This window comes from Leptinotarsa decemlineata, unplaced genomic scaffold (genome assembly GCF_025532065.1).
Source record: "Leptinotarsa decemlineata unplaced genomic scaffold, Ldec_3_MD MMD2_tig00026330_RagTag_RagTag, whole genome shotgun sequence".
Taxonomy (NCBI): Eukaryota; Metazoa; Arthropoda; class Insecta; order Coleoptera; family Chrysomelidae; genus Leptinotarsa; species Leptinotarsa decemlineata.
Genome location: NW_027412690.1, coordinates 2,521,658 through 2,540,671, shown reverse-complemented (window position 1 = coordinate 2,540,671; position 19,014 = coordinate 2,521,658). Strand labels below are relative to the sequence as shown.

At 35.8% G+C, this 19,014-nt stretch overlaps 1 protein-coding gene across 1 annotated transcript in view; it reads left to right on the top strand.

The window, feature by feature from the left end:
* The first annotated feature begins 1,030 nt into the window (after positions 1-1,030).
* The window catches only part of LOC111505232 (uncharacterized), a 35,866-nt gene continuing 17,882 nt past the window's right edge, over positions 1,031-19,014 (top strand). The window contains exons 1-6 of the mRNA XM_074183002.1: positions 1,031-1,283; positions 6,177-6,234; positions 8,266-8,368; positions 9,491-9,737; positions 18,532-18,711; positions 18,822-18,940. Of these exons, the coding sequence (XP_074039103.1) occupies positions 1,144-1,283; positions 6,177-6,234; positions 8,266-8,368; positions 9,491-9,737; positions 18,532-18,711; positions 18,822-18,940 (847 nt within the window). The 5' untranslated portion in view covers positions 1,031-1,143. The remainder of the gene's footprint in view (positions 1,284-6,176; positions 6,235-8,265; positions 8,369-9,490; positions 9,738-18,531; positions 18,712-18,821; positions 18,941-19,014) is intronic.

The following is a 19,014-nucleotide window of genomic DNA, read 5'->3' as shown; positions in this document are numbered from 1 at the left end:
TAAAACTAATAACATTATCTGGAATGTATTAGAGGTGACGCTTATGTTCTTATCATCGAAACAGCTATTGAGAAACAGTAACATCAAAGGGCTGCCGTCATCATAGGAGATCAAATTATCTAAAAGAACAATCCATTCAGGCCAGTCTCAAATTGCCAACGCTGTAGGTTAATGGACTGACACCTATCAGAAAACAACTACTTTCCTGGCTAATACCACGAAGTGCGTTGGATTATATCCGACAGGTTTCAGTGCATGATTCTTCACTGAAGTTATTTCTGCATATGCACTGAAGTTATTCCTGCATATGCAAGAATAACTCAACTGCACTGAAGTTATTTCTGTAAAGAATCTATAATTGATACGAATGTATGTTGAATTATACACAGTCCCTATTTTAATTGAAATATTCCATAACCATGAATGAGTGTCCAATAGTGTTAAATTAATTGTGTCTACTTGAATGAAACTTTCCTGGCCTGAACACTTCTTTTATCAAACCTCAAACATCATATATAGATATAGCGCTCCAAAATTGTTCTGTCGTAGTTCAGACTCTGTAGCTACAACGCCACATATCTCGTGACATACTAGCTTTCGAAATTTTTGCCATTTTATTCTGGATGGAAAACACTTTCAAAACATTTGAAAAAAAAAAACAAAATCAGATTTGACTCAAAAACCCTATTATATGTGTGTGGATTGGTTGCAACTTTGACAGATATTTGGTTTGTGTTCAAATTATTTCCTCTTTCCCATTTCTATTTGTAGAATAGTATTTTTAGAAGTGGCAGAAAATAAAGGAGGTACTATTTCCCTTAAATAGATGTGGATATTGAAAGATGAATTTATAATTTTCGTTATGTGAGCTCAAAAATAATCCACGCCACTTGAAATAAGGAATAAAATATCGGTCACCCCTCGTCACGACCTACAGCGAAGCAAATAAAAATCTTAAATATTCAACTGGCACCAAAGCTATCGGCTGACCCCCACCTCTAGCAGTAACAAAGATTTGTTAATTTTAAATATAACAATTTTCAGTTTGGTTGTAGTGTAGCTCGAAAAGAAGTAGGTAGGTCTCGATAAACACTATCTCTGCACAGCATCCGTTCTACTAGTTTCTGAAAGTCAGCCGGAGACATGTGGCAATACAAAGCCATTATAGCTGCCTGTGCAGTTTTTGCCGTAACTTTCGTTTTCGTCGATGCAGCGCAGTTACAGGGTATCCACAGAGGAAAAGTCAATAACACGAGAAAAGGAATTTGCACTTTGGAAGTTCCGTAAGTGTTTTTAAGTGCATTATTGCTTATATTGATTCATTAAGGTTTCATTTCTCAAAAATTATAATATCTCAACTTCGAAATATGAATTTTTATGAACAAAATATAAAACAAATTGGCTCATTTCTAAGGTATCTCAACCAAGCAATTTCTATCTACAAATAGTGTCTGTTTATTTCTTACTGTTATTTACAGTTATTTCTCCAAACTAACTTATTATTCTGCAAAAAAGTCAAATGACATAAACAATTATAGTTTTATGTCAAAAATTCTTATTTTTAGATCGATTTTCCAAAATCGACCTATTTTCAAAGATGCTCGCCCAAGAAATTATCATTTCAACTTTCGGAATACAACAATCATCTCTCAAAACTTCAATTCTGGCATTGAAGTCAATGAACAATCTAGTGTTGCTGAATTGAAAAAAAATAAGGTATCCACCGGTTTCTTCGAGTCAATTTTAGACTTGTTGATAATTCAATAGGTGTCGCTGTTGCATGCAGAAAATTACGTTAAAGATGAATGTTTTCGAAGATCATGTCACTCTTCAATTAATTTCACAATATTTTTTGCATGAATATCCTGATGAATATGGGGTCACATATGATCTTGTGTTGAAACAAAAAAATTTCATCAACATTTCTAAAACACCAATTTTATAGAAACTAGTGATCCAACTGTAATTCAAATTATATACAATCAGAGGTACGTTCTTTCACAGAAGTATTTCAATGAGGAATTGAAGTACTGCCTACAAAATTATAACAGAATTCGCTATTAAAAATAATATCGATGTTATTAGAGAAATCAAAATACTGCATATAGCAGCGCTATATAGTTGGTAGGATTTTCAAACATCTGTGTTTTGGAATTTGATAGATAAATATAATAATCAACTGTTAGAACAACTGAAAGATATATAAAAAAGTCCAATCATATATGTATGTAACATTCCTGTTACAGATACATTTGATAATATTTATATTCAATCGTATGTATATCAGTACAAAATTTTAATGAAAACGCTCACTTAAATTTCATATTTAGTAGTTCAACTTGAAACGGGTTTACACGGTTCGACAGAAGAACTTGTCTGCAACGTTTTGTCGTTACCGACAAGTAAACAGAAAATCTTCACGACTTGTCGGAGTAGAAGTCAGGTTGAAAGTTGGTGCAGATCCTCATCAATTTCTAGAAATCGTAGCGAATAGTCGTTGCATGTAGAAAGGCCCTCCGACATATCGTTGGAATTTAGACGCCATTTGTGTCGTAAGACCTGTTTTCTCTTTGTTGTGAAATTTGTGAAATTTTACTGTTTTCTATAGTGTTTATCAGTTTGTGTACTGTGGTTCTAATTTAGTTTTGTAGTATGATTTGTCTCGTGTAATAATAATGATAATAATAATAATGTTTATTTTCGATAAAACACAAATTACAACACGTTTATAAATTAAAACAATTTTTGAAAACAAACATACTAATCACTGAAGCAAAAATGCTTGTGCGTGATACATGAAAGTATAAGAAAATATATATAAATACATGTCGTGTAAATAACGTGTCGGACTTGCGTCAGGCCTCCAGAAAATTTTTAACGGGTTTATCGAATTGTACAGAAGTTTTCCATGTTTGTGACAGGTGAAAAATGAAAACTATTAGACTGAAATCAGTGGCAAAGTTGGAGAAAAAGACGAAAACAGTACATTCAACTGCCGACAAAATAGTCTTTTCTCGCACCGTGTAACCCTGCCTTTATACAGTTAACAAAATGATGAGAGCAGTGGAAATGAATTGAAACATATACTCAACTACGACACATTTACAGCAGATTTGAGAAATATTATTTTATATATATTTTTATATATTTCAATTATAATATTATCCACATTCACACGAAAATCGTAGAATATAAGGATAGTAAATTCGTTAAAATGCTAATTAAAAAATAACAAATTATCATGAATTGATGTTGAGTTGAACAATAAGTAAGATGACGATTATATACAAACAATCAAAAGTGCAGTAAAATGCAGTTGAACAAAATAATTAAAATAAGTATAGAAAATATACAACAAAAATTAAGCAAAAAAAATCGAAACAAGTTACTTTACGACATTTGGATTGCTAGTCCCCACAAATTTTTATTGGTTTGTGTTGAAAAACTTGTAGAAGGAAAACATTTAGTGACCTTCATGTTGTAAATATTTTTTCAATTCTCAAAATCATCAAATATTCATATGGTTTTCCTTCCATATAAAACACTTTATGGTGAGCTATAACAGAGACGTCTACTATACAATTTAGAGTGTAAATAAGCTTTTTCGCAGTAATTTGTTGGGAAACTGAATAACCTTGTTTCTTAATCATTGCCATTATTAACATATCAAAAGGTTATTTACGAGTGGACAACAATTACGTCATTAACTTATCTACAGAAATGCTACTTTTTCAAATTAGTGTATGACTTATGGAAACTATTCGTGACTCTCGGGGGTTCATTTTTCATCAGTTATCGTATGAATCAAGCAAAATAAATAACCCTCAAATGAACTGAAGCTAAAACAGATAATAATGAAACATTATTTTGGTGACTATTTGTAATTTGATGAAACATAAGATGAAGTTTGTTCGATTGATGACCTATTTATTTTGTAAAAATTCATATTGAATATGAATTAAAAAAATAACTTTTTTCTGATATCTACTACCTACGATTTTTACTTTTTACGATCAGTTCCGGTTTATTAAACCATTTATTTTCAAGTAAACTTAAGTTTACTCAGGTTTATTTGAAAATGGTTCAATAAACCGGAACTGGTAGTAACAAATAAAAACCGTAGTGAAAATTAGACAAAAGTTACTTTTTTTACTGCAATGCGGATATTGATAAACTCATCGATTGGAAAATTATATTTTTTTATAAATTCAGTTCATCAATTGATATATTAGTTTGTTTCGAAAATACTACTGAAACTTCGAAATTAATCCTAATATCATTAATACTAGATCTTGAGAAAGAGGCATAGCTTAGTAATCTAACATCTTGACAACTCTATGACTAGACTATTGAAAACAAAGTTACATCAGAAAGTAATGGAGTAAATCTAAAGCATATACCCCGAGGAAAATATTTATCAGTTCTGGTATTGAACCAGATCAGTTCCGCTGGAGTTCGACGCTCAATATTCTCAATGCTCTTGAGAAAAGCTGTATCACCTTTGAATAAAATTTCTGAACCACCTCACTTCAGATATTTCCTTCATTTTGTCGCTGGTTATAAACTATACCTAGAATTCAACTATCTCTGCGTATGCTCTAGCACTAAATATCATACAAATAGACAACATACGGCATCGCTGCCTTCACATCAGTACCACACCCGCCAAAGAGATCAGTATACTATACCTCTAATGGTCAGGGTCGTTACTCAGAGATCATTTACTTACTTTGCGCCTGAACTGTACAATCGAACTCCTGAAAATATAAAATCTATCTCAAATATTGATCGCTTCAAAAAAAAGTTGAAAGAGCATATTTTTCAAAGTCAGAGACTTGAACTTCTACGTCCATTTGGGAAAAAACCATACGTACCTTTTCTATATTGTCCACTTACAATTCTGTAATAGATATGTGTTCATATTTGTATGTATATATGTGTATATATGGGCACTATCGTTTTATCAATATATATCACATCCATTTTCAACAACATCCATATCGATTTTAACATGTTTTTATATATTATTACTAGTACGCGTATTTTACAATTGTGATTTTATACTTAATTGTCAATTTAGTTTTATGTTTGTATGATTTTATATTTAAATGATATTATATGTCAAAACTGGCAACTTTTTATATTCATACTCATATTTGTGATTTTATATTATCTTAGGTGTTTTTAATTTCATATATTAAGTAGTTTATTGTCATATGCAAATACCTTTTATATAATAATATTTATCATATATTCATTTTTTTTCCTTTGGATCTCCTTTTCACCACATAAAAGCAACATCTGATGCTTCTGTAGTTTCTACGATGTTTATTCAACTGTATGTATTACTTTACTTATTTCTTTTTGTGATTTGAATCTGAATAAACATAATTATTATTATTATGTATTTTTTTTAATGTTTGCATTAAAATCATTCAGTTTTTCACATCCAAAACAAGCACTAGTTCCAAAGACCAGAACTGCCATACTCTTCTCCACGTGAGTTTTACTAACTGATTTCAAGGCTATATTAAATAGTATAAACAGAAATGGCATGGCACAATATGACAGTATCGACCATTTCGTCTGACTATGACATTTTATAATTAAATTTTCATCTTACATAAAAACATTTCCTGTAATATGGATAGTTGTAATCAGCTCTTGGTAATAACAACAATGTTTTCTCAGTTGTACTGCTATATGGAAAAACAATTTCTCTTCAAGATTCATTCTGTCACTCATTAGTTATACCTAATCATTCGTTAAGGAGTCATTATAGTAACAAGATAATATTTCCCTTTGTTTTTCTTTTTCCCTTTCTTCCTTTTATCTTTTCTCTCTGTCCAAGTCAAAAAATATGGCCCAAATCTGTTTGAGAAACTCCAAATTGGCTGATGAATTTCTCAGACATCTCTGATCAATTGAATGAAAGTTTGAACTATTTTGAATTTCCGTTGTATTTTGGGGAAATGACTGAGAATTGGGAAAGACAATAGAGAAGTATTCTCAAATATAGAGAATGAGACCGAGTTGATACCAAAAGTTTAATCTTCCTCTTTAAGATGATCACTTGGTGACTGAAACACGTGTCGAGGTGTTGAGAATAACGGTTTGGTGTTGGGATTGAACTCCAGTGATATTCATTTTGTACAAGCATATCTTTTTTTTTTCAGGACAGTTGACTTGTTGACACCTGAAGATAGACGTAACGGAGTACCTAGAGGAAATGGAGTGAGTACCAATCTCTTACTAGAATGGTGATGTGATGTTGATGATGAATTAATTTACTGAAAATTGACTTTCAGAATATCAATAAGTTGGGAAAGAAAGTTTTTGGCTTTCTACTACTCCATCTTGATATAAAAAAGTGGGAATATTCCAAAGAAAGGAATGAAGATTCCCACTTTTTCTTTCGTATCAAGATGGACTAGTAGAAAGCCAAATACTTTCTTTCCCAAAAAATAATCACTCCTAAAATTATAACCCTTTGAATATAATTAATACGTTCTTCAAACGACATATGAAATCATAATACACGCATATTGACTGCGATAGTTCTACTGTCTTGTGTCTTCTGAAGGTAACAGTATGGCAAAAGTGACATATGTTTAGCACATCATTTCGTCGTCAGAATCTGTCACCTAATTCACACATTGTGTAACCTTTGGACTGCCAAACATTCGCATCTCTTGATTCAATTTCATTGGTATTGGTTATTTCATGGTGTTACATATATCGCCATTTTTTTAAGGAAAAAACACACGCACTATAGGAAAATCCTTGAGACGCTCTGAGAGCGGTGCCTGTGCAAAATTAGCGATTTACATTGGATTTGAATCGTTGGAGATTAAATCCATTTGGAAAAACGTTCTCAGGAAGTTCATTCCACATGAGCGCAGTCTTCAAATGGAAGAGTTCTTGAACGGCGAAGTTCGAGGTGTACTGAGTTGAACCTGAAAACGATGAGCAGCCACAGTTCGTCACGTATTTCTGATATGTACCGCTCTTGTTGGAATCAAATGTGCCAAATCACTTGAACACTTCCCGTGAAAGTAACTATGAAAGAGAGACAAATCTCCAACCTTTCTTCAATGTTCCAAACTATCAATATTGCAAGTGATGTTCGAGTCTCCAATCAGGCAGATGGCTCTTTTCTGAATGGAATCCAGCAGCTTCAAGGTATACTTAGAGGCGGAGATACATGAGAACAATATTCCAAAGGAGGTCTGATCTGAGCTTTATAAAGCATCAAAAGTTGCTGAGGTGTGTACAGTTTTCTGGTATAGAATGACCTACTCAAGTGCTGTTTGAAGGTATTTGCATGGAATTGGTAATTGATGAAATGGTAAAAGACTTCAGCGAGGTGCCCAGTGAAAACACACAAGTTGATCTTGATACTATTAAGAACAAGAAAACATCGTTAAGAAACCCAAGTTGAGAAAATCTACGATAAGAAAGGTCAATCGCTAGTGAAAAAACGGAGTGTGATTTTGGACTATACATTGCTCAAATACAAAACACGGGCCAATAGAATCTGTGTTTGGGAGTCTGTTAAAAGCGTTGTTTGAAACGATGTTCAAACCAACTTGACAAAAATACATATGGGAAAATCGGATGTGGAACCATTTCAACGAACTGATGTTTCTGTAATATGCCAACTAGATCAGTCAACGTAACTTAAAATGTCCATGACTTTAATAATGAAAAATTGAAAGGCGTGTATTGTTCTCTTCTCAATTTTCACTGTCACTTCCGACTGAACTCCACGAGAACACAACTCTAATCGGCATAATGAAGCCAAATGATTTATCGTCTTGGACTGACCAACCATCTAATCAGACAATTTTGGACTTGTAGAAATACCAGCAAACACCACAAATCTAGTTCTTACCCAACAACACTACCAAACGACATTTCCCAATGTTGTGACACTTTTAGGTTCGCAACTTATTGGATATATGTCAATCATTTGACACGTTTTATCTTGACGTCGACATACCGAATATATGCCACCTTTGCCATATCGCGTACTTTCAACTGAATACGAATGATTTTTGAAAATATTTCAAGACACATTTACAATTTTTTCACAGCAGCAATATTTTCATCGATTGTTGTGTTCCTGAATAGGAATCTTTTGACTAACTACGATATATCATTGAGATTACTTGTTAAAATCATTTGAGAAAAATTGCCACGTTGCCATCATTAGATTAGGCTTCTAAACCTTGTAGAAACATACTGAACTTGAACTTTTTTCAGTCCAGGACAGGCTACAGTAAAATCGAAATTTGCTGCTCTGGATACGAAAGAGTGCCACATACCCATTTTGTCTGCAACCCAATTTGTAAAGGCTGTGAACACGGTAAGTTAAAAAAAAAGTTAACTAACAATCAAGATATTCTGATAGCCTGTGCAAAACCATGCTGCATAAGTCAGTAGTCCATGACTATCAAAGTAGCTTGTGGTCTTCAATGAGATATGGAACTTCTGTAGGAGATGTGCATTGCCAATTGGCATTCATGCAGTTGTATAGAAAAGCGAGATAAGTATGGTGTCATCATCAGAGCAATGTATGTCTTCTGATATCTCACAATTGGTTGTTGATTTGCCATAATAAAAAATTCAAAGCAAGTCAAAACAATCGATTCAAGTTGGTAAATCTTCATGCCAAACTCTGCCAAAGACTTTAGGAAAATCGAACGGAATAGCTCGTGTCTCTCCATTTTGGCCATTTTCGAGAAGTATGCCATTTTTACATTCCAAAATGACCAGGAATATGAATAACACCCTTCTGATCTTCATCAGGAATATGGGTATATTTGTCATTCATCTCACTGAAGATACCGTTTTCTGGTTAGTCTCTTTAGTAAATTTTCTACGACCTAACTCTGCCTCTTTGTTACATTGTCTGCGCTCCTATATATTTGGGATGTCCTTTAACGAAGAATGCCTTGTAATTACTCTGAGCCGATCCCTGCTGTGGACATTCTTCAGTCGTTTTTTCAGGCGATCCCACCGTGATTGTTTTCCAGTACTCTTTATGTCTAGCTGATCCTAGTCCAATATATGGCGCTGATGATCCGTGTTTGGCTCACACATCAGCTCTTTCATTGCCTGTGAGTCATGGGTGTCCAGAATAAAGTCAATCTAGTCCGGATCACTAGTTTTTTTCAGTTCATGTCATCCCCATACTAATCCGGCCATCTGTAAGAATGTTGATTAGCTCATCTCTTTTTAGGCTCCAAATTGAAATTTCTATGGCAATGCAAGATTGCAAACACTTCCACCTGAAAGACGGATGGGTATTGATAGCTGCTAGCTGAAAAGTAAATTCATTATCTTAAAGTATATCTCAGCTTCCGTCGCATATTCGGTTTTCGACGTGTCTCCAAATATTTTGGTATCTTACTTTGTGTTCCCATATCAACTGGAACAAACTGTATATACACTTCAGTTTCTGGTGGTGAACATTATAATTTTTCAGGTAATTGTACTGCCCCTAATGTTTGTGAATGCAAACGAGGATACATCTATGACTCCCTTAATGATGACTGCATTCCAACTTGTCCCTTCGGCTGCTTGAATGGTGTTTGCACCAACAACGGACAATGTTCTTGTAATGCTGGAAATGTACTCAGTGCCAACGGAAAATATTGTCTTCCCCATTGTACAGGTGGTTGTGGAGTAGGTGGGCGATGTACAGGGCCTGAAATTTGTACCTGTGACCCAGGGTAAGTAGATCAAGATATGATTGGTTATCTCAAAAGATGACAACGATTGAAAATAATAATGTGTAGTGAAATGATGATGTACAGATTGCTAGTCTATATGGATTTTGCTATCCTGGTAATGGAGAATTGAACAAACGTTTCTTCTTTTACATGATGATGTGTGGAAAAATTGGGATGACTTGTTTCGATCTAAACATGTATAACCTGTCGATACGTGTTGCACAAGAGAACTGACTACCGTTGAACTGAAACGATTTTTAATCGAGCAGGAAATTAGAGACATACCTGCAATTTGGTGAATATCAAAGTACGCGTTGTTTTCGATAGAATTCATTAAGCAAATTTGACAAACTTTCGACAGTATGGTCATTGATTTGCCTTCATTTCGACAATATCAACTGGGTTCTATAGAGATAAAAGAATGTCTTCTGAATCATAGACCAAAAATAACTCATGTTTCTGAAAGCTACAGTTTTTCAAACGTTCAGAAGCTAATATCGTATAAATGATAGAGTAGAATATAAAATCAAGCTCAGGAAAGTAAGTTTCTGAAATTTTGAATTCCCATAATCCACATAATTAATATTCGAAACAACAATTTCAGAAGTGTTTTATTTCCAATCAACTTTGAATCCACCTGCAGTTCGTAACTGAAACACACATTCATTTCCAAATTGCTCACTTCAAAATCACCTAATAGTGGCATTCAAACTGAAAAAACTCAATCTATAACATTTTTTTTGATATTCTATTATTTTTTGTATGTTAAAAAGCTTCCTTGACATCTAACGAGGCATTTTAGAAATGAAACGATTCACCGAAGAAAAAACTGGGGAATGTCCTTAGATTTTCCCAAATCTGAAGTCGGAGGCAGAAATTAGCCTTCGAAACGTTAGAATGAATATCTATATAATCTCATAGTTTTTTTCGATAAGCGAATCACTGATGAATGGTGCTTGTTTTTCTGAAAATACACAGTAACTTATCGTAATTAACTGAAAAACTTGCTCTTTCTAAACGTGTATGAAGTTCTCCATTACAAGTTTCATATATTTTCAGATTGTAGGAGGTGAAAATACCTAAAGAATGTCGATGTGAACGTTAGGTTGGGTCCGAAGTGAGTGAGTCTATTCAACCCTCCACCACCTATCCACACTCGACAAAATAAAACTAGCTTCCTAACGAAGCCGATTAGTTTGTATGGTCAGTGGTCTTTCAGGCCTGTTTTCCAAACAGAGGCGACACACACTGTCTTTCGACATGAATTTGCCGTCGCTCTCATTGCTCTAGCCAAAAGCCTTCCAACTGAGCATTTTCCCTCTATCTACCCCTACTACTGTCAAGGGAACCCCTACTCCTCCTAACTCACCCCCCTCACGCATCCCCGAGGCGGAACGTCGACAATGCCGGAGGAGGAATTAGCAGGGCAGAAGACCCTTTTCTTTATTTTTTTCCCAGTTAGTACAATATTCATAACATTTACATATTTACATTTACATAATATTTACAATTACCCATATTTCATAACAACTTAACATATATCTCTCCACATCTGTACTTTTAGCATAATGAAAATAAATCAACAACTACCCTATCCTTTTATCATGATAATAATGAAAATAAAACATAACAAAATTGACTCCCTACTCCCAAATAACAATATGAAGTAATACCTATCTAACTTTTTCCCTTATTCCATCGCCCAACTTGCCAGGTCTGTGTCGCCTTCGTTGTCTGCTTAGCCTGACCAGGCTCTCATGCTTTATTTTAATTCCTAGCTCCGTTGTAATTCGCAGCTTTCTCTTCTCACTCTCTCATTCGTTACTCACCACGTTCTCCGCCCATTCATTTACGAATCTTATCCAGTCATCCCTTTTCCATTCCTTTCCCTTAATGCTATCTCCCCTTTTTGTCTTTCCATTCGTTCCTTCCATTCGCGCCATCCAGTCCTGTCCCCGTTCATGCATCTCTCGATCACGTGATCTGCCGTTTCTGGTTCCTCGTATCCACAGGGGCATGGCACTGCCGGTGTCAGGTTGACCCTAGCCAGGTATCCTGGGAAGTTATCGTGCCCTGTCAGCAATTGTACGGCCTTCTTCGAAAGATCCAGCGGTTCATACCCAACTGTTTTAAAAAATTTGTAAAACAGTCGCCGGGTCGTACCGCTCTCCCATTCCCTTTGCCAGTCGCCCTTGATGCATTTCTTTATTCTCTTTCGCTCTCCATTCTTACTACCTATCTTTCTCACCTCCCACGTCACGCTCCCTGCATCCAACCCCTTTGTAGCTTCCTCGTGGGCCTTCCGATTGCCCATGTTTTTTACTGAGTGTTCTTTTCGCCAGAAAATACAGGTCCGTGCTCCCCTTTCTCTCCTCTCCTCAGTCTTTCTGTGTATCATTACTACCCTCTTATTCTTTGTTCTCCCCCTTTTCATTCACTGCCACCGCGGAGTCACTAACTATCATAACGCTCTCTTCCATACTCCACATATCCAACACCCTCTCGATCGCAATCCTCTCCTCCTCATTCATACTGCTCTGTTCGTTGACTCCTTCATTCCCTGTGACCCATTCACCCCCCTCTCTCTACCATGCCCAACCTATGCCTACTCTTCCTTCTTCTAACCTTATCCCGGCGTCCACATGAACCTCAGTCATTCTTTCTCTCACCGCTTCCTCCAGCAAAATCCCTTACATCCATGGGGCTACCCTATCACCTCCTTTTACTCTATCTTCAATCTTCTCAGTATCTTGCCCTCGCTTCCACGTGTAGTGGGGCAATCCCGGAAATCACGCAGAGCGCAGCCGTCGGCATTGTCCTGTACGCCCGGCTTGAGGCGATCAGAAAGGGCCTCTGCGCTCAGCTGCCTTTTCTCTCTGGTATCATGCATTTTGTATCCCCATACTTGTACCCCGTATAACATCGCTGGTTTCGCTACCCTTTCATAAATGATTCGCACGCCTTCTCTCCTGAGCACGGCATTCTTTCCGGTCCACTTCCTCAGTTTTAGCACCAGTTCACTCATCTTCTTTCTCACCTCCTTGTGGTGGTCAATGACTGTCCGAGTCTCTGCATATGATGATTCAAATGACACTGACCTGTGAGAAGGCAGACATCGTTAGACATCGTAGTTCATCCCTACTGTAGTTCAAAAACTGTTTGATATCAAGCTTCGAAGGATGAGTGAGCTTGTAGTGAGCCAATCCTGGAATATTCTGCCAGTAAATCCGTAAATCTTCTTGCCATCCAGGTGTTCAATCTTCGTTTGGCAAAGCCTAAAGCGATGCCAATGACAGGTTCTGTTTCGATGAAGCTGCTTGCAGCACCCTTCTTCGCAAGGGAGTCAGCAGCCTTATTGCCTTCCAGGCCAGTATGGCCAGGAAACCAAACCAGAGACAATCTGTTTGTTAAATCTTCCTATCGAGAAGAGTCGTTTTTGGCAGTTTGCTACCAATTTAGACGTTGCTCGGTAGGAGCCAAAAGCTCCCAACGCTTCTTGACTGTCCGAAAATATTTTTATTGACTTGTATATGAGGCTGGATTCTTGCAATCTCTCCGCACACAATTCAATTGCGTAAATTTCCGCTTGAAATACAGTCGCATAGGTTCCTAGACAGATTGATATCTCTGTCCTGGGTTTGCGACTACAAACATCTGCACCAGAAGATGTGAAGGTTAATTTTACTGATGAATGCAGGTTTCTATATTTCTTCAATATTTTCATTTCAACCGAGATAAGGGAACAAATTACATATAATTAATTTCTTTACTTCATCAATAATATATATTCTTAGACAGAATATCTTTCATCCTTATGAATAAAAATATTTTGAAGTTGAAAAACCATGTTAGCTTGGTTAAAAAAACTAATACATCTGATAGTAGCTGAGCAAAATTTGAAACTCCACAGTCCACCAGATTTAGAAAAGGCAAAGCAATATCTTTATGGATGACTGGCCACTGTCAACTAAGGAAACATCTCCATAATATGGGGCTAGTAGACACACCTCTATGCAGGATGTGTGAACAGGAAGATGAGACTGTCAAGCATGTCCTGTGCGAGTGCCCGGAGTTATCGCCAATAAGAGAGTGTGTGTTCGGCGAGTCTTGGCCTACACCTGCTGATATAAAGGAGATGTCTCCCAGCGACCTGTCCACCTTCCTGGAAAGGACAGGATGGACGATGACCTAGGAGGACAACTCCTCGGGAGGATGTACAATGGGTCACATGTGGCCTAAGTGCGTGGGCTTACACTCACCCTCCCTACTCTACAGATACAGAATATCTTTATGGAACAAACTTTACGTCGACTACCTTTCAATACATAATATCGATATAAAGTATATCTAGTAATCCTCTAACATTACGTCGTTTAGAGCTCTTTTCTCTGGATTATTTTTCATAACTCACCCATAATTTTTTCATGTATATCAACTCCATTTCATTAACAAAATGTTTCAGTTGGAAAAAACAAACAAAAATAGCCAAAACGTTATGGAATTGGCCGAAACTTTCTGAAAATCCAAAACGTATTCAGGTAACAATTTATTGTGGGAGTCAGTATAAACACGCCTGCGGTTTTGTAAACTGTTCAGTAAAAATTTCACGATGAGGTGGTACTTGACCATATAAAATCAGCAACGTTTATCAACCTTTTGACAAACCTTATTATTTCAATTCATTTATTCCTTTGCAGATCTATTGTGCAGTCTGTATTGTTGAAATTTAATGATTTGTAGTCAATTTCAAAATAATTGGGAAGTATTGACGTTGTTAACTCTATATTAATTGAAGTAAACTGTTCCTTCTAACATAATTAGAGAATATCATAATCAGTTGTTTACATATATTTCCTCTATTTCTCTCAAATTCTATCCTCTTATTGGAGAAACTTCCGTCCTACGTTCTGTGTTACTCTATACACTGATTTAATTACATTTGTTGTGCTCATTAGCGGAAATATTATATATTCGTCGGCAAATTGTGAAAGTTTGCCAACTGAGATCAGCAGTACACGCTGTTAATGAACTTTGAATTGAATCATGCGAGACTGCGATAAAGAAAGTTAAAACATTCAGTATCCAAAACAGTGGACCTAAAAGTCGACCCACCATTCCGTTTGAAATAACCAAGCATCATTGCTTCGAGCGAATGATTAATGGTGAATGGTTAGCTTCAGTGGATTTTTGGAAGAGAATGACATAATCACTCAAACAAAGATATTGGTTTCAATAACATCACCGACGATACTGGAATAAATATATTTCGTAAACAAGGTGTTTTGTTGCCTTCATAAATAAACCCTGACCTCCATTGTTGATAATTGTTGATTTCTGCGGTAATCATTTGCCATTACTCGAATACAAATAATTCAATGCTTCATTGAACATTCAAGTTCAGCCTTCAAAAATCAACTGGTGTTTTTTTCGTATCATCAAACGAAAAACTTCAATCAAGATAAACACTCAAGTTGGCCTACATTCTAGCTGCCTTTTATTTGTACAGTAGTATATGGGCTGGAAAGTCTCGGGGCTAACACATAGATGGCTCTAGTTTAAATGCATTCATCACTTAATCAGTTAGGGCAGCTTGTCAAATCTAGGAAGAGACTCGAGAAATCTTTCTCTCTCTCTCTCTCTCTTCTCTCTCTTTCTCTCACTCTAATTTCTTCTAATGAACGCAGATCTAGTGAGTGGGACCGTAACGGAATTTAGAAACCTCTTCCAACATTTGACAAGATGTACTAACCTTCAAAAAAAAGCTGTAGGAATTTCTTGATATTCTACTCATGAGTTTATGAGTTATTGGGCTAAGAGTGGCACTACTTTTGTTAATTTCAAAACTATGGATCAAAACAAGTTCGTGTTTTAAGTTTACACTGCTTCTTGATGGAAAAAATATAGTTTAAGGCAAGCAACGGCTTGAGAAGTGTTATGAGAACTCTACTCCATGAGAAACAACAATTTAACGTTGGTTTGCTGACTTCAAACGTGGTTGTAGAGAGACATCGATGATGCAGAACGCAGTTGCACCAAAAAAAAATGAAAAATCCACGATATCGTTTTGAATGATCAAAAAGAGAAGTTTCATGAGTTAACTAACATTCTAAAGATATCAAAATAACGTGTTGGTTTTATTTTGCATGAAGATTCTGTTCTGGGCAGAAGCTCTGTTCAAAGTTGGTGGCGGGCGAGCTCACTGTTGATCAAAAACAAGAACGTCCTGACGATTCTGAGCAGTGTTTAGCCATGTTTAAACATAACAAACCGAAATTTTTGCGTCGATATGTGACAATGTATGACTCCAGAATCAAAATGATCGTCATCCGAGTGGACAGCAACTGGTGAACCTCATCCAAAGCGCCCGAAAGCACAACAATCGGCTGGAAAGGTTATGGCCTCGGTATTTTGGGATGTACGTGGTGTAATATTTATCGACTATCTTGAGAAGGAAAATGCTATCAAGTGTGGATTATATAGCGTTATTGGAGCGCTTAAAGGCCGAAATCAATTAAAACGATGGCAAAATTGCATGAAATGGGCTTTGAATCTCTTCCGCATATACCATATTCGCCTGTTTTGGCTTCCAGCGACTAGGCTGTTCGCAAATCTCAAAAATAAGCTCACCGGTAAGAAACTTCTCTCGAATTGAGAGGTTATTGCTAAACTGAGGCCTATTTTGACGCCAAAGACAAATCATTCTACAAAAGTGGTATTGAAATGATAGAAAGACGCTGGAATGATTGTGTGTCTCTTGATGGAGATTATTACGTTTATGAATGAAGCCACTTTAGAACAAAAAAAACGCGTATTCTTTTTCAGGCCCGGGACTTCACAACCCAGGTGTCATCTATTCCTATATCATTATTTTCTTGATTGCTTTTCATGTTTCACAGTATTATACGAGTATGTATACCCACTATGAATATTTGAATTTTTCCTTGAATTATATTTTCAATATACTTGAATTTATATGAAGTTATCTCCCATTTTAGTTATTACTAATAATCTGTTTTTCCGTTAACCAACGTGATACAGTTTAAAAAAAGGATGCATGGACAGTACTGTTTCGATCCATTATAGTTCTCATCAAAGATGCAAGGCAAATGACAAGGCGGCAAAGATACCGTTTATTTCTGAGTTGTATATTACTTTCAAATCATTTCAGTTAGGCAAATCATAATCTTTTCTCAGTGTAATCAACGTAGATAACTTCTGGGCTATATCTCTACCTATTCATTCAAACCTCTAATGTAATGTACTACTTCCAATAAACTTTTTTATTGGAAGTAGTACATAGTATTATCTGAATGAAATAAGAAGCTTCAAATATGCTGGTAAAGTTACAGTTTTCCTTCACAAAACTGAAGACAAAAATGAAAAGGACTGCCCAAAGTATAGGGATAAACTATGTTGTGTGCTGACTACCTGTAGAACACAATTAGTTTGGAGATGAAATAACCACTACCTTGTGAAACCTTTGCTATGATGGCATTTGGTGTTCAAGTTTCAGTAAAGGTTGGGCTTGAAAGATCCATTAACTTCATTCACTATGCGTTAAAATTGGATCCATATTTCTTTGTCAATTCGGATCTTTTTCACAATCTTGTGATAGTCAAAGGTCATGTGTTTTACTGTAATGTTGCCCTGACATGATTTACATGTCTCAACTTGTTTCTCCATTGAGATGTTGGTGAGTGAGTTGAGTCTGATCATTGCGCATTCTTGAAAGGATGACATAAATGACCATCTGAATTGTTTGGCTTGATCTGCTCCAGATTTTGCCTTCTGAAATGTCATGGTTGCCTTGTGTATCCAATACTGTCTTTGAAATAACAGTAAAGTACTATCTGGATGTTTCTGGCTCCAGCAACAGGATATCTTTTAATGGCTACATTATCTGCCATTTCGTTTTCAGGAGAGAAAATCTGCTGTCAAGTTGTTTTTATTGGTTTTCAACCTCAGCTATTTCTTTTTCATAACGCTGTATAAGTGGTTTTTAGGGTACAGTTGTGACATATCCAGTATGACGCTTAGAAATTGAGAGAAAATTGCAATTTTTCTGCGAGTTGCCCAAGAGATTTTCTTAATCTTGTTATCAATTCAAGATAGTTAGTTAGCAGGAACAATCAGAAATATTTTTTCACGATCTTCGTCTCCTGTGAAAGAAATGATAATGGAAGTGTTTCTCGAAGATTTGAATCCAAATCAGATTTTTAATATGAAAATTCCTGATAGTCAACTTGACTAAGTAACAAATTGCATTCCAATTAGATGTTGATACACCTGTGATTACTCTTATCATTCATTGATTCCATTTACTTCAATGTCAGCATTTCAAATCATTTTTACATGAATTATTTCCCATTTTCGATGGGAAAATGTGAAAATTTTGAGAAGGCATTAATTTTTGGAAAAATCTCCAATAGAAAAATAAATGAATATAAACGGATTTGTAAGATTTCTTCACAATGTTGTGAAGATTATGCACAAATGTATAAACAAATATATGAAAAGTTATTTACGTAAAAAACGGTTTTCTCTTTCAGCTTCTAATCCAAATATTTGTTGTGGAATTCAAATAGATATATAGATACACAGAAACAAGAGTATCGTGACGAATTTCCACTAATTTATTCAAGTTTTTCATTCTTTCTTTGAAATATTCCATTTTTTTTATAATGGTGGAGAAGTAAACAGTCTCAAGTTTTTTTTCCAACAAACAACTCCGTATCGTGAATGGAGTCTTTCAGTTGGAATCGGTACCAAATTGTTCAAAATGTATTTCTTTCAGATTCATCCTGGATAGCAAAACGCACAAATGTGGATACCACTGCGAAGGAGGTTGTGGTGAAGGCACGTGTATTGGGCCCAACCAATGTTCCTGCAAGCCAGGCTATAAGCTTCTGGATCACACCTGCATAGCAGATTGTCCCAAAGGTTGCCACAACGGGGATTGTATTGCTCCAAACAGGTATTACTCAGACAAATTTAATTATTAATTACCAATTTCCCAAAGTACTTATGGTATAATGAATAAAAAATCACCCAGCGAAGTAATTATAATATCAACCTCATTTTTAGGTGTTCCTGTAAACCTGGATGGACTCTAGATGGGTCTGGAACAGTTTGTTCTCCTCATTGCAACCAAATGTGCCTCAATGGTGACTGTGTTGCTCCTGATACGTGTGCTTGCAAGAAAGGTAGGTTCATTTGGTAAAATGAAGAAAACGTATTCGATCTCAAATACTGTTAAGAATACGGGTTATCTAAGATC